At 41.0% G+C, this 15,128-nt stretch overlaps 1 protein-coding gene across 2 annotated transcripts in view; it reads right to left on the bottom strand.

Moving 5' to 3' along the window:
* drosha (drosha ribonuclease III) overlaps nucleotides 1-15,128 on the bottom strand; it is a 170,135-nt gene that overhangs the window by 70,235 nt on the left and 84,772 nt on the right. Inside the window, exons 22-23 of one of the 2 annotated variants that reach the window (XM_050056314.1) lie at nucleotides 12,587-12,689; nucleotides 7,369-9,016 (exon numbers count right to left, since the gene is read on the bottom strand). In XM_050056314.1, coding sequence (XP_049912271.1) covers nucleotides 8,823-9,016; nucleotides 12,587-12,689 — 297 coding nt within the window. In that variant the 3' untranslated portion in view covers nucleotides 7,369-8,822. Of the gene's footprint in view, nucleotides 1-7,368; nucleotides 9,017-12,586; nucleotides 12,690-15,128 lie in introns of those variants that run through there. The other variant, XM_050056313.1, reaches the window with a different exon arrangement.

Here is a 15,128-nt window from a genome sequence, read left to right as displayed (position 1 = left end):
GAAAACTATGGCTGGGTAACTGAACTAGAAGCTCAGAGAGGCGTATAGGACTGCGTCTCCGAGTCCTGGTCTCAACTCTGGGTTGTCAGGGATTTGATTTACTAATAAAGTTTGCCAGGTTCCTAGAAATGAGAGCAGCTCCATCCAAAGTGGGATGAATGCCGTCTCTCCTAATAAGACCAGGTTTTCCCCAGAAAGTTTGCCAATGATTAACGAAACCCACATCATTTAAGTATAACGCCCTCTTTATCGCACACCTACACACTCAGCCATGACTTATCTGTGCAGATGTCCACACAACAAACAGAATGTGGTGAATCCAACTTGAATTGTGAGGGAAAAAAAACACATTTCATACAGCATTGCATACACCAACACACAAACACACACAAAAGACAAGGGACAAAGAAAGAAATTCGATAGAGGATTGGTCCCAAATTGCAGAGAGCTGCTGTCACAGTGAGCAAAGAACAAGACAAGTATCCCAAATTTCTCCCTCTATGGGAAAGATATGCAGTGTCTCCAGCTCATTCAGTTGCAATAGTCAGCCCCTTTTGCACAAGTCGACTCTCCTTTGTGTGTTTTGTTGTTTTGCTCTTCTACTGTTTCTACTAAAATCAGTGACACTATCATGGTGCCTTTAAGCTGCGTACAACTTCGAACCATCACACTTAGGGTGGCTCATTCAATTTAGAAAGCAATAACCACCTGGCAAATTGGGTATACAATCGTGCAGCGGTTTTTATTATGTGCATAAATGAGCCAGTGGAAATGGGGCGCAGTGCGGTTGCAAGTCTAAATGTGCAAACTGCTTTCATGGACGACATCAAAAACATATGAGGGATTCATCATCTGGGGAGGGAAACTGCTTTCAGATGGCTAACAGGCCATTTACACACACACACACACACACACACAAACAGTGAAGATGCAGCCTACATAACCGAAACCATAAAGAAATACAAACAAACCACCTAGCACAAAGACAAACAAAAATGCACACCCACTCTATCTGCCTTGCATGCCCTTTACTTCTAAACAGAGTGGGAAATTACTACCAGCCATTTCCCAAATGTTCCTAAAATTTGATTAAGCCCGACAACTTTGTCTCACCCTAGCAGCTACTTTGGCTAGTAACAAGCTCTCATTCATTTGGAGGCCCTTTACTAATATAAAAATCTAGTTGAGTGGCAAAATAATGAAAGTAGCTTGTGAATTTGGAAGGCACCTGTTAATGTGGTTTTTGGACAGAGAGGTCCTGCAATGCTCAAGATCAGGCCTGGAATTTAGTAAAATTAGGGGCAAGGTCACCTGGCCTGCAGCGAGGCACAAAGGCCACATGCCAGGGCAGCAAGGCCACATGATTTGATTTCAGTTGAATCAATGAATCCATTTTGAAAAGCATTAATGCCTTTTTAATACAGAGTGTAACACTTCTCGAGTATAAAATCATAATTTTTATGAAAAGAATATTTTATTTCTGAATGTTATTGATGATTCTACATTTTCTGGATGCAGTTAGATGAGGTGTATGAGGCTAGTATATGATAACTTTTAGTTACATCACATCTATTCATGCATACGTGTGTGAGAGACATACTCATTGCATGTAGTTTACATATTGTGTCAAATATCAGATTTATGTATTGGATGGTTTTCTATGGAGAAATAGTCAATGACATTAATAAATAACATAAGTGACACTTAATCAAAACCATTCTGAATTCAATGTATTGTTTTTTCCAGAGCTGATGGAAGTAGCGGGGGACTGAGCCATCTTGTTTCCTTTCTATCTCTGTTGAGAGCTGCACATGCGCTGTGCTGATCAGTTCGTCAGAAACTTCAAAACCAGAGCTCGTTCATGGTTGCGTTTTCATTGGTCATACCACTCGTGTTGACTGAAATCCAATCTGATGCTCTTCGCTATACTGAGAGCGCTGCTGTTTGAGGACATGAGCGATCTATGTCTATATGAACTAATGAACAATTAAGTTTGACTTTCAGTGTGCTTGGCACACTGGTGCTAAATGCCCAACATACACTCAGCCACACTAAGAGCATGCTGCTCTGAATAATCAATCATAACATTTTACCAGTGCTTTCATTTAACAAATGTTCCAGATGGTGCCAAAGAGCGCACTAGTGTTTAGGAACTAGTGCTTATCGATAAGTCATGTTTTCATCGTCACCGCAAAGCGAACACGCACAATCAATACATCCCAAATGACTTTCAGAAACGTGATGAAATTTTCGGTTTAGCGAGTAAATCTCTGAAGGCAATTTGCCACACTGTGGCAGGTAAATGTTTACACCAAAATAGTCATGTATTAAAAAACTATGTTGAGAGTCTCATGTTTGTCTGGGTCAGAGTACAGCAGAGTGCAGCATTGGAGGTGGACTGTTACACCCGCAAACGTAATAACAGCCCACAAACGTAATAAACCACAAACGTAATACAAATCTGCAGCTTTGAATGTAATAATCCCGCAAATGTAATAAATTTCCCACAAACGTAATAACAGCTGCCTACTACAAACGTAACACACAATTTTCCACAAATGTAATAACATTTGCAGGAAATTATTACATATGTGGGAAGGTGAAAATCTTAACTGTAATAACTTCCCACAAATGTAATATGAGACTGAATAATGATCTTTGTGGTTGTTGTTGTTTGTTTGTTTGCTTATACACCTGCCAATAGCGATGCGTGTGTTGACAAGCAACCCGCAGGTCGGGTGGGGCGGGTCAGAAAGTGACAGAGCAGCGTTCTGAGTAAGTTAGAAATAACTTACAGAAACACACACACACACACACACACACACACACACACACACACACACACACACACTGGTCATTCCTTGTCAGTTCACAGAATTACTCTGTGGCAGCAAATATGTCGTTTAATTGGATTTATTTTATTTTATTCTGCCTCTTGTTAATACGGATTTCTCTGCAGCATCTGGCTTACAGTACCTGTTCAGCACCTCGGACAAACAAACAACAACAACAACCACAAAGATCATTATTCAGTCTCATATTACATTTGTGGGAAGTTATTACAGTTTAGATTTTCACCTTCCCACATATGTAATAATTTCCTGCAAATGTAATAGTTATTACTTTTGCGGAAAATTGTGTGTTACGTTTGTAGTAGGCAGCTGTTATTACGTTTGTGGGAAATTTATTACATTTGCAGGATTATTACATTCAAAGCTGCAGATTTGTATTACATTTGTGGTTTATTACGTTTGTGGGCTGTTATTACGTTTGCGGGTGTAACATGGACCCCGGTTCATTTCTTCAAAAGTTACTCAGTGGTGCAGGAAGCCAAAGAAGTTCAATTTCTTGGGTTTGAAATTACCCAAATCGTTGGGCCCATAAAGGAAGTGCAATAGAGACTTCACCAGCTAGGCAAGTAAATGCCTGTTTAGCACTCTGCTAATTCTACGATTATTTCATTGTGCAGCTCTCCTAGGTTTTCAAAATGTTACTGGACTGACAGGACCAAATCCCGACAATGAAACAAGTCCTTTCTTGGGGGTTGTGACGCTGAAAAAAAAAAGTAACCACTCATTTACAGATATCTCTTTCCCAATGTTAGTCTATTGGGAAAAAGTATTTTTGGGTCCCATGGCATCACGTGACAAACCCAGAAGTTGTAGTGCCATGGTTTGGCCACTATGTAAAACTGGCTACAAAGTCCGGAGCACTTCCTTTGTCAGAGTTTGATCTCAGTTTGACACTAACACAGGAACAGGGACTTCATAGTGCGTTCTGATACAGCTAGTAAACTCTTAAATCTACGTTGCTTTGTACAGGAGGCAAGTTTTGTTTTAGCTGGTGGGGACTTTATGGTGCATTCAAGTGCACCTTGTAAACTCAGCAATCAACACTCAAAAGGCCACACAGGCTCTTTAAAACTGAAAAGTTTCTATTTTTTTCTTATTTTCCTTTGTTGAAATACATAGGTCTATATCTTCAATCACATTCTTGTTCTTTCACTGCAGCAATTTTAATAAATAGATGTTAAAATCATAACAATATTCCATTAATTTGTACACAGGCATATTTTTAAAAAAACAATTCAAGCTGTATTACTGCACCATTTTTCAATAATTAAATACTAAAGTCATACCCAATATGCTTACAGTTTGGCCAGTAAAATATGCATGTTCAAAACAATTAATTTCATTTATTTAATCGGAGGAAAGGCTATAAAAAGTTGGGGTCTATTACAGATTACCTACTAAAGCAGAAAGACAAAGGTACTGAATCATAAATATGCCCAATTCAATATGTGTTTCTTTATCGCAAGTCATATCGTCAGCGCAATATTGAACAATTTTGTCGCACATATCATCACAGATTTTCCACATATTGTGCAGGCCTATTAAGAACACACCCGACTGTTGACCAATCAAGTCCGTGTACGAATATTGCCAGGGCAGACTTGACAGGAGAGGGCAGAGAGGCAAGAAAAGAAAAAAAACACCGACAGGCAGAACGCAGGGCACCAAGGCCACAGCGGCCGATGGGCATATGATTTTCAGAGGAGCATCAAGGCCAGACAGGGTGAAATTCCTGCCCTGACTAACCATTCAAAATCATAACACAATAGGTCCATAAATCAACATCTATAAATCTAAACTCCTCCTGAAGTCCACACACACACAGCAGGCTGCTACACCCCTTGCAGATGTGTATCAGTAAGCAGGCCTCTGTAATCTTGGCATGTCGGGGTGAGCGTCTCACTGAGGCTGACCGCAGCGGGCTCTAGAGAGGGGAGCGGTTCTTCGCAGGATGTTTTCCACTAAGCATCAGCACTGAGATTTGTGGTTTTACCATAATGTGGACCTCAGTTCTAGACGCCGCTTCATAGCAGATGTTTCCTCTGGAGACCAGCTGTGGGAGGATAGGAACTCCCTCCCAGGACCAAGTTTTGAACGTCTTTCAACTATCACTCATAATGCATTCATGTGTGTGAAAACTGTAGCTGGGGGTGTGTGGGTGGAGCTGGGAGGCAGTTTTCTTCATGTTTTGATGACCCAGCAGATTTGGAGAGTACACCAAATGAAGGCCTCAAAGTCGTTGAAACTCAAAGTTTTTCCTTCTTATTAGATTTTCAAAACTTCTTCCAAGAGGAAGGAGAAGGTGGAGGGTAAGCAGGGAGGAAGGGAGAAACCAGGGGAGCCTCAAGGGATTTAAAAGGTATTAAAAATCTCAAAGCAACACCTTTGGTGTCAATCAAAGGGCCCGTGGATGAAGAAACCAAGATATGCAGTTAATTCTAGCGAGAACACTCTTGACAAGGCGGCTGTCCGTTCAAAAAGTGTGCCCCAAAGCGATCCAATCAATTGCACAACTTGCCGCAATCATAAAACGGAGATCTGTGCTTCGGAGTCCACCCCGTCAGCCTGCAAACTTGCAGCTGACGCTCTGAATACACACAGCTCACAAAGACGCCCAGCCAACTCCACTGGCAATTATATGCTAGCATCTCTCCGCAGCTCATCTCGCAGTAACATCATGCCCGGGCCAAATCACTCTGCAGTCTCAGAGCTCTGGCGCATTCAACCCACTGAGTTGTTGACTGCCAGGGAAGCCAGCGCACAATAAAAGAGGCTACAAGTGAGGTGAACCTGCCCAGAATATGCACATGAAGAATCACTGACAGTGTAGTGGGGACAGTGAATCTGAGTGTGCACTGGTGCCCTTTTGAAACTTCCAGGAAAATATGATTGACTAAACCATCTTGTCTTTTCAAATCCCTTATCATAGTACTTAGTTTTAGCTCATACTTTTAATAACCAAATTAAGAGATAATTCAGCATTTAAAGGGACAGTTCACCCCAAAATCAAAAACAATATTTCTTCTTTTACTGGTAGTGCTGTTTATCAGTCTAGATTGTTTTGGTGTGAGTTGCTGATTGTAGATATGTCTGTCTTCTCTTCAGTATAATAGAACGAGATGGCACTCAGCTTGTGGTGCTCTAAGCACCAAAAAAATACATTTGAAAAACTCCACAGCAATGTCTTTTTAAGATAATCCACAGACCTTGTTGTGTGCAGTTTTATGGATGAAACTATTTTCTTTCTACCAAACCACACCTATTAACCATACCATTGCGCAGGAGGGTTACATCTACTCATGGATGAGAGGCTCGTACTCGTATCAGAGTGAGATGTAAACACTGATGGCATCCTCCTCAACTAGCTCAGCTGTGCTAGGTGAGCTAGCTGAGGATGTATGCTTCCCTCTGTGCAGTTATATGGCTGGTAGACAGAAATTACTTCCTGTAATAAACTGCTCACAACAAAGTCTGTGGATTATCTTGAGTAACCGCGTCATGATTTCTGGAAAGAGACACTGCTGTTGAGTTTTTCAAAAAACAATTTGGCATTTTGAGCACAACAAGCTGAGTGCCATCTAGTTCCATTATATTGGAGAGAAGGCAGACCTCTCTACGGCTGGTATCTTTAACACTCTGCAACTCACACCAAAACAATCAACAACACCGATAAATAACATCTACAGGGGAGAGGAAAAACATGTATTTTGATGGAAGTGAAAATGTGTAATACACTGGAAATATTTTTCAAATTATCTAAAAAATAAAACAGTTTTCAACTTTAATGTGTATATACGATTTTGTTTTGTTTGGGACTTTTAGATATATGCTCTCTATATTTATTTTGTTTTGCTTGTTTCTTTCATTTTTATTGCCTTGATAAAAATGATGCACACACATCTTCTATTTACACAGAATTTTCATTTACTGTAAACTTGTTTTGCTGAATATTTATTTGTTATGTTGTTATTATTATTTTATTATATCATTTTTATGTTACCTCATTTTATGTCATCTCATTGATATTTTTAATCTGCTGTTATTTTCTCTGTCTTTGCCTGTACAGTGACCTTGAGTGTCTTGAAAAGGCGCCTATAAATAGAAAAATATTATTATTATTATTATTATCATTATTATAAATCTAACGGGAAAAGGGTAGGCACAATAAGCTAAGGCTTAAGTAATGACTTTCTATTGTTATTTTTATGTGTGTATTTCAGTTGCATAAGTTGGGAAATCACCCCCCCCCAAAAAAAAAAAAAAAAAAGATGAAGAAGAAAACTGGGGGGGTTGGCGCTTTGAGCACCACAAGCCAAATGCCATCTAGTTCCATTATACTGAAGAGAAGGCAGACATCTCTACTATGCCATCTAGTTCCATTATACTGAAGAGAAGGCAGACATCTCTACTGCCAAGATCGTCAACACTTGACAACTCACACCAAAACAATCTAGACTGAAAAAGAGCTCTACAGGTAAGAGGAAAAATATGTATTTTGATTTTGGGGTGATGTGTCCCTTTAAGAACTCAAAGTTCAGTGCACTTATATTCCAGCTCTTTCAACATGCATTACCTTTTTGTAATGCTACACTATGCAATGCTGTTTCAATGAATGGTCACTTTCATGCTGCTCTTTGCAGCCTTCACCTTGGAAATTTGTTACACACTGAGTTTTATGAATCTGGGTATTTTCCTAACTTTAAACTGGACCAAACCATAGAACCAGAACCTCACGGAGCCCAACCCTATACTGCAAATGTAATACAGGTCAGAGAGAACACAGTTTACAAACTTTAACCAAGTTTTCAGCCACTGCTGTGTAGAGGATATCAGTCATGGCCAGAGAAGGCCAGCCACTAATGAATCTCCACATCTGTCATGAGTCTAATGCAGACAGCCGTGCCGACTGTACAGTGTTATGTTTAGGAATGGAATTCCAATGTCTGTGGGCTTTCAGTGACCAATAAAAACCCAGAGTCAGGGGCATATGAAACACCAGCGGCTGACAGTCACATTAATAACCTAGAATGAATTATTCAAAAACGCTCAGGCTCTAATCCATCAAATAATATATTAAGCCGCTCCCTCTCGGCTCAATGGGGGCTGAAGCAGCAGACGGACACAGAAAGCAACACATTAAAGGCTAAAAAAAATAAAATAAAATAAACGAAACGAAAACATGAAAATAGAAATTTCACCACGGTGGCGACAAAGGCAGGCTGAATGCATTGTAACATCAAACATCTTACTTTTCAAAAAATGAGGTTTGGAGCGGGAGGAGTTAGACGGAGAAACAAAAAAAAAAAAGAGGGCATGCAAGAAACCAACTCCACCACTGCTACCATTGCGGCAATTAACAAAGGGAGCAGCACTCGCTCAATGAACACACCGGCTGCATTGTGTATGAATCTGATATTCAGCAAGTGAGAGATAATCCTTTCTCTCCGTTCTTTTAATAGGAAGAGCTTAGAGAGGGGCCCTCACAAAGGTTCACCATCTGTATCCCCCATGGCTGCTGGCAGCGTATAATCCACAGATCAACTGTACAAGGAAATTAGGGCCATAAAAACAGAGTGGGGCCTCTTTTCTTCTTCTCTCAATTCTTTTCAAACAGTTTGGTAGGAAGGAAGCGACGTGGCTTATCAGTGAAGAGGACCTGAGAGGGAAACGGGAGGGCAACAGGCATGCAGAGTTTCTATGAATAAGCGGAGGGAGAAAGTGGTTTCTAAAGACGAAGAGGTAAAGTGGGCAAGAGCAAAAGTACAGAGGGAGAGGGTGAGAGAGAGAAGGGGGGAGGGGGCGCTACAGAATGGGAGGTGCGCAGGCCAAAAGAGCCCAAATGAGAATGGCCCACTCCGGCAGAAGTTAATGACAGGGGATCAGAAAAGCAAGATTTCCATTCAACACTTTGAATTATTCAGGGTTGCAGGGCACCCATTTGCATTGCAGATGCCTTTGCTTTCCATTCCTCTACCGCTCTCCCTCCATTCTTCCTCTCTCTACCGGCTCTCTCCCTTTCTTTTTCTCTCTGTCTCGAGCAAGAGAATGGCCCTGCCTCAGGGTTAGGAGATAGACACATTCTCGGCTCCATGGAGGGAAAAGCTTTGCCCATGCAAAGCAGGAGATTATCTGCCATTTCCAACAAAGCCCAGGTTCAATGGTCACTGTGGCAAAGAAACAAATAAAACAAAGGTCAGAAAACATGCATAGTAAGCCGTTAAAGCTATCTGCCAAGGCCTTGGAAATATTATGAGCATGTCATATTCTATCACAGCTATCGGTGTATAGAAAGAAGCCCATTTGAATTCGACGCATGTGCATGCTGGAAGGGAAAAAAAGGTGTGTTAAAATAGAGGAAAAAAATATCCAAAAATGATGGTACCTTCAGACAACAAGGCAGCGACATGTCTGTTGATGTGGTGCCTGCTGCTTTTGGGAAAGTGGTGGTTTGACGTCTCTGTCAGATGGAAAGAGCGTGCGCGAGGATGAAATGACAGCGTTTGTGAGCCCCTCGTATCCTACGGCACGTGCGAGCGATCCGAGTTCTTCTTGCGAGGAGAAAATGCTCTACTCGGTGAGCGAGTTGGAGGGTGAGGAGGGGGAGGGAGGAGATGACAGAGTGACATGATGACTCATCATCTGCGTGGCACATCTTTCACCTAATAACACCCAAACTCTAGATCACACGGGGGGAACAGAGAGAGACGGAGGAACGCAAAGGGACATAAAGAGTAAGTCAGAGACAGGGGGAGGGTAGAGACAGATAGACTGCTCAACGACAAGGTCTTAAAGGAGGCGTTTGAGCTAAAAAAAAAACTGGAATGAAGATGACAAAAGTCTCTGTGAAAGAAAAGAGGCAACATCAGACGGCATTCTCAATGCAAGTGACTTTGTACGTCTTGAATCGGTGTGTATGTGTGCATGTTTTGCCCCTCAGCATGTGTGTCTGCGTGTGATGGGGGGGGGGTGATATTTTTGAGTTAGTACCCATCACCACAGGGTGCTCTCTGACAGCGGCTTTCTCACAGGTTCCTTTATAACAGCAGCCCTGTTTATTCATCACTTTTATTAAGTTGAAATTTGAAATAGAAGACGAGAGAGGAAGGGGAGGGAAGAAAAGAGAGGCACCCGGTGTCATGGCCCTGCTGCCTTGCTCGGATGTGTGCAGCAATGAGGCGGCGACAGCCACGGGACAGAATAGATTATGACTTCGTCTCTGCCGATAATGAACCCGTAACAAGTACGGGGCCCCGGGGCCGACAGGGGGCCGTGGTGCCAGTCAGCACTTTCCCCGCCACTCTTTGCGCACTGCTGTTTTGGTGCGGGGGGGGGAAGATCTCTTTAAAGCCACCCACTTTCTGTATCTATCATCAGGGGAGCGCAGAGATGGCTGAACTGGTTCAATCAAGATGGTGATAAGATGAGGAAAGCTGCCGACTCTGCAGCTCTCCAGGAGCGAGGCTTAGCCCATGGGGTTGGATGGAGAAAACGAGACAGTCCCCACCATGATTTCTGTGTGAGGGTTTTCGTGTGTGCGGATTTGAGAACAAGGTCCTAATCACTGCACAAACTCTATCACTGAACTGCTAGCGAAGATGAATAGCAAGCTTGTGTATGTGTTTGGTGCGGGTAAAGGAGAGGGTTGCTCCGGGGATTGCCTGTCCAGCCAGAGGTCAAACCACATCTCCTGAGATCAATAAAGCTGTGTATTGTTTCCACGGCCTAATGGGAGATCCACTGCAGCTATTTACACAGCTTAACACACACATATCCCGAATTAAAGGTCCAATATTACGCTCATTTTCAGGTTCATACTTGTGTTTGGGGTTTCTACTACAACATTTTTACATGTTTTATTGTACAAAAAACACATACAACAAAATGTTGCATCCTTTAATGTTGGGGGGGGGGGACTAAGCATTTGCTAGTATGCTGCAAAGTTGCTGTGTGGCTTTTTGCACATCAAATAACATTATAAATCCAGAGTTGAAGGGTATTTTCAACTTGTTTTTGTGTTTAAGTGAACAACAATTGAAATCGGTCAAGTGTTCGATGTAAACGCTCATGACATGTTCGCGTCATCAATTAACACCCACTAAAATGTTTGTTTTTGCCACTGACAGGCTCAGATGGTTATTATAAGTGTCTGACAAGATTATGGAGAGAATTCCTACAGAGATGAGCATTTTGTCATAAACAGCCCTGAAACTGCTATCTTCAAACCCATCAGACTCCATTGAAACAAACAGTAATTTTATCATCATAAACACACTTCATTCAAAGTCAAGAGAAAAAAAAAAATCAAACTCACAGAAACCATCTTGGTTTCTTGTTTCACTGTTCCAACAATCACCAACTCTGGTTTGGTTGAAATAAACCTTCAATTCACCCAGCCAGATGTGAAAATACACTAGCTCTACACATGCTAAAATTACTGTTTATTTATATTCAGGGGCTGTTTCTGGTTAACAGGATAGTTTGCCGATTTTCAAACAGTGTTGTACTTAACAATGTGGGTAGCATATGTAAATGAACTGGGGTAGACTTCCTCCATCTTACCAGTGCCCAGATTTCCCTGCTCATCACTCAGGTCAAATCTTGCTGGCTCTAGTCCTGTGCTTGAATAATAGATTGTGCTTCTGCATTGTCATATATCTGCCATCATAGACACAAAGAGTAAAGAAGTAGATCAAAAGAGATACCGGACCCTTTCTCTCTTTTGAATGCAGACCAAACTCAGATCAAACGCTACAACTAGGCAGTGATGATCAAATACAAACCAAGGTTCTGTAACTGTGTTGCCTTTTTCTCACCTAAAAGGTTTCAGGAACATATTTTAAGTTACTGTTTAAATATAATTTGAGATTGTTTGTTACCAGCCATATTGTTTGCTGTGGAAAAGTCCTTTTTCTCTGCCTTTTCTGGTCATGTAGCACCAATTTCAAAAAAGTATTTGCATCCTTCTAATAACATTATAGCACATCATCAAAACACAGGCTGATGGCGTGGAGTAACGTTAGCGCTGCTATACTGTCTCAAAACGTGCATGGAATTCACTAAAACATGCTTGTCTATTATGTCATAGTGTTAAAACGAATAATATAGTAAGTTAAATTTATCATATCTATAGTAAATGTAATTGTGTCTCTTATGTGAGTTTAAAAGCTGCACTTTTGCAGCATTTACACCAACATCAACTGTATCTATAGTATAGTTGTGACATCACAACTTCACAGATGTCCTGACGGCTCGTTTAAAGGCTGTCTGAATACAGACTGTGTGCATTTCTCTGTGGATTGAGCTTTATTCCCCACAGTATTTATACGGCCCCAATGCCTGGTTTATAATAATTAGGAAACAAAAGACATGGAAATCTGACTTTTTACAATATGGAACCTTTAAACTATTAAACGTTTCAATTGTATTCAAAGCATACAGAGTAAGCAGGTGAATTAAACATATTTATGCCTAGAGGCTTTACCAATAAAAATACCTACATGCTGCTGCAAAGTCCAGCAAAGCAGCACACCACTAAAACTGGAGTATTAAACCCCCTCCTCATTTTTGTGTTGTGTTTATAAGAGCTGAGAGCCAGTATTTGTTTTCAGTATATGGAAATCTACCCATTCAGGAATAGATTTCCATATTTAGTTCACTCAAAATGTATTCCTCTTTTTGGTTGTCCCACACAACTATCATCCCTGCTTCTATTTTTTGCCTCGTGGGAGTCTCACCGATAAGAGCCTCGAAGCAGTTGGCCATGGCGTGTCGCAGGTCCGACTCCCGGCACAGATCTGGCCCGTGAGCGTAGAGCATGAAGCGATCTAACTCCAGTTTCTGTAAAAGACAAACACATTCATATCAGTGTGCTGCCACCGACACCTCAGTAATAGCCTCTTGAAAAGGTAATAGCATTTTTTGGTACTGTGCATTTTCATAGGCTCTCCATGGAAAACAAGGGTGGAAAAAAAAAAGGCTAAAAAACTCGAGGGAAATGAAAAAGATTGCCTTGGCCTTGCTGGAAAAGGTTCTACTTCATGGCACTGACAGATGCGCCCATGTGTTGTCCAGCTGTGGCATGATGCACTATAAGCCGGCACAGGAGGAAAATGTTCACACGTGTGTGTATGTGCACGCATCAAATCACACTGGCATACACAAACACACAGACATGCTGGATAATCCCAAAATGAATTGTGAAATCGTGCAGTGGTGACCTTCATTCTGTCTGAAGAGTAGCGAGTTCTTTCAGTGGTAAACCACTTTTACAATAACATACATTAGTACACTATATATGCATAACAGAGACGTGGGCTTTAAGCTGCACCATCCACCGACCTTTCACCTCAATGATGCTGAAAAGACAAAGAACTGTTAGCAAATTTATTATAATGGAAATTATTATAAAGCTATTACTGAGCCTATAAATATGTATTATCATTACAATAACAATGTCCAATGTTTTTTCATATCCCTGAATTATTTCATACCTGTACTTACCATGTGTGCATGTTTGTTATGTGTGCAAATATATTCAGTGTATATTTTATCGTATATTAATCTATAATCCAGAACCTTTCTGTCCAGTACATATATTATCTACTAATGTATATTATCAAGCACTATCACTGTATTCAATACGGAGTCAACGAATGGTCCTTGTTTTAAAGTTTGCCTCTATTTTGTCAGACTTTATTTTATTCTAGGTGTTTGTTTTTATCATTTATGGCTTTGTATTGATTTGTGAATCTTTCCTATCGTTCCTCCTCGAGTGTCTTTATGTCATTTGTTTTGTGATTTGTGTGATGTAGCAGCTGTGACGCTGTAATTTCCCACTGGGATTGAAAAAGTGCTCTATTTCCCTTTTTTTGTTCTTCTCTGTAACTCTGCTGTCCCTGTTGTCTTTACAAATGCTTCCCCATCTTTAATATGTTGTGGCTTTGGGGGAGTTCTCTTGTGATAGAACTGCTGCTCGAGGTATAGCTGCTGATGTGGGCCTGCTGAGCCCATCGAGACAGTTTATGCCATAACTCAGGGGTGTCCAATTTTTTTTTTGAATGGGGGCCAGATTACATAATGTGAAAATACATGGGGGCCAGCTGCTTCTTGCTTCATACGGGTAATTAAAAAAACATGTCCCACACAAATGAGACAACTGTTTCATCTTTCAGTGAAAAAGAATTCAACTTCCCACCACTTCTCAAAGCAGCGGCCCTCACTGTCGACTTAACGCCTCTTTGCTGTGACCATGTCTGCTGCATAGCAGGAACTGTCTGCTGGTAGGTAACTGGTCATTTGCTTGTTAACCGCCTGTTAATGAAAACACATTAGTTCTGCCTGTATAAGTCCTACTTGGTGCATGTCTACAAACTGCTACTGATAGTCCTGCCAGTGTGAGGTGAACGGAAAAAATGCAATGTGAACTTGCTTGTTTAACCAAAAGACCACATATTGTATACTCTGAACAACAAGCTAAGGGCTGTTTAAATATGTAGTAATAAACTAATTGGCAAACTCCCTCATAAATAAGCCAACAGCGACAACCAAGCTACTCCTGAACGAGGCAGTGAACTCTTATGGAGCTAGTTGTACTGGTGAACCTGTGGGTTGGATAAAGCAGGACATCATCTACATAACTATAAATGATTAGTCTGATAAGATAAGATAAGATAAGATAAGATAATATATAATAATAATGGTGCTTCCAATGGTGTCAAAATAAATGCATTAATTATTGCAATTAATGTGAATTATTTAACGTATTAAATAAAATGGCGGCACGGTGGGGCAGTGGTTGTGGTACACGGATGCAGAGCTCATTGAAATTGAAGAGCGGACGAGGAGAGGGAGCAGAGTTACTTCGGTAGCACATATACTAAAATTGCAACAGACAGAGGAACATGTCCGAATCCAGCTAAAGGTAAACACAGACGTTCATTTCTCCTTTCCGTTATGTTGTCGGATAATTATACTATCAATCCGAGCCTATCTGTGTGAAAAAAATGCACTTTTAGTGGACGTATTTTGACGTTTGACGCTGTCTCAGTGCCTTATCATTTAATATAGCACACGCTCATGGGCTGCAGGCAGGTCAGCACGAGCTTTGTACTGGAGAAATGTCAAATATTGAACATCCCATCACTCATGTAGACAAAAGTAGATCGGAAAATAGGGCCCAGGTTGAAAAAAAACATTAGTTCCCCTTTAAGATTCAGTGGTAGGTTTAAAGATGTGTAACATCAGAAAGAGCTTGAGCCAATTTGACAAAAAGATGGA

This window comes from Epinephelus moara, chromosome 11 (assembly GCF_006386435.1).
Source record: "Epinephelus moara isolate mb chromosome 11, YSFRI_EMoa_1.0, whole genome shotgun sequence".
NCBI classification, from domain to species: Eukaryota; Metazoa; Chordata; class Actinopteri; order Perciformes; family Serranidae; genus Epinephelus; species Epinephelus moara.
The sequence above is the reverse complement of the archived record's forward strand: the minus strand, read 5'-3'. Positions and strand labels throughout refer to the sequence as shown.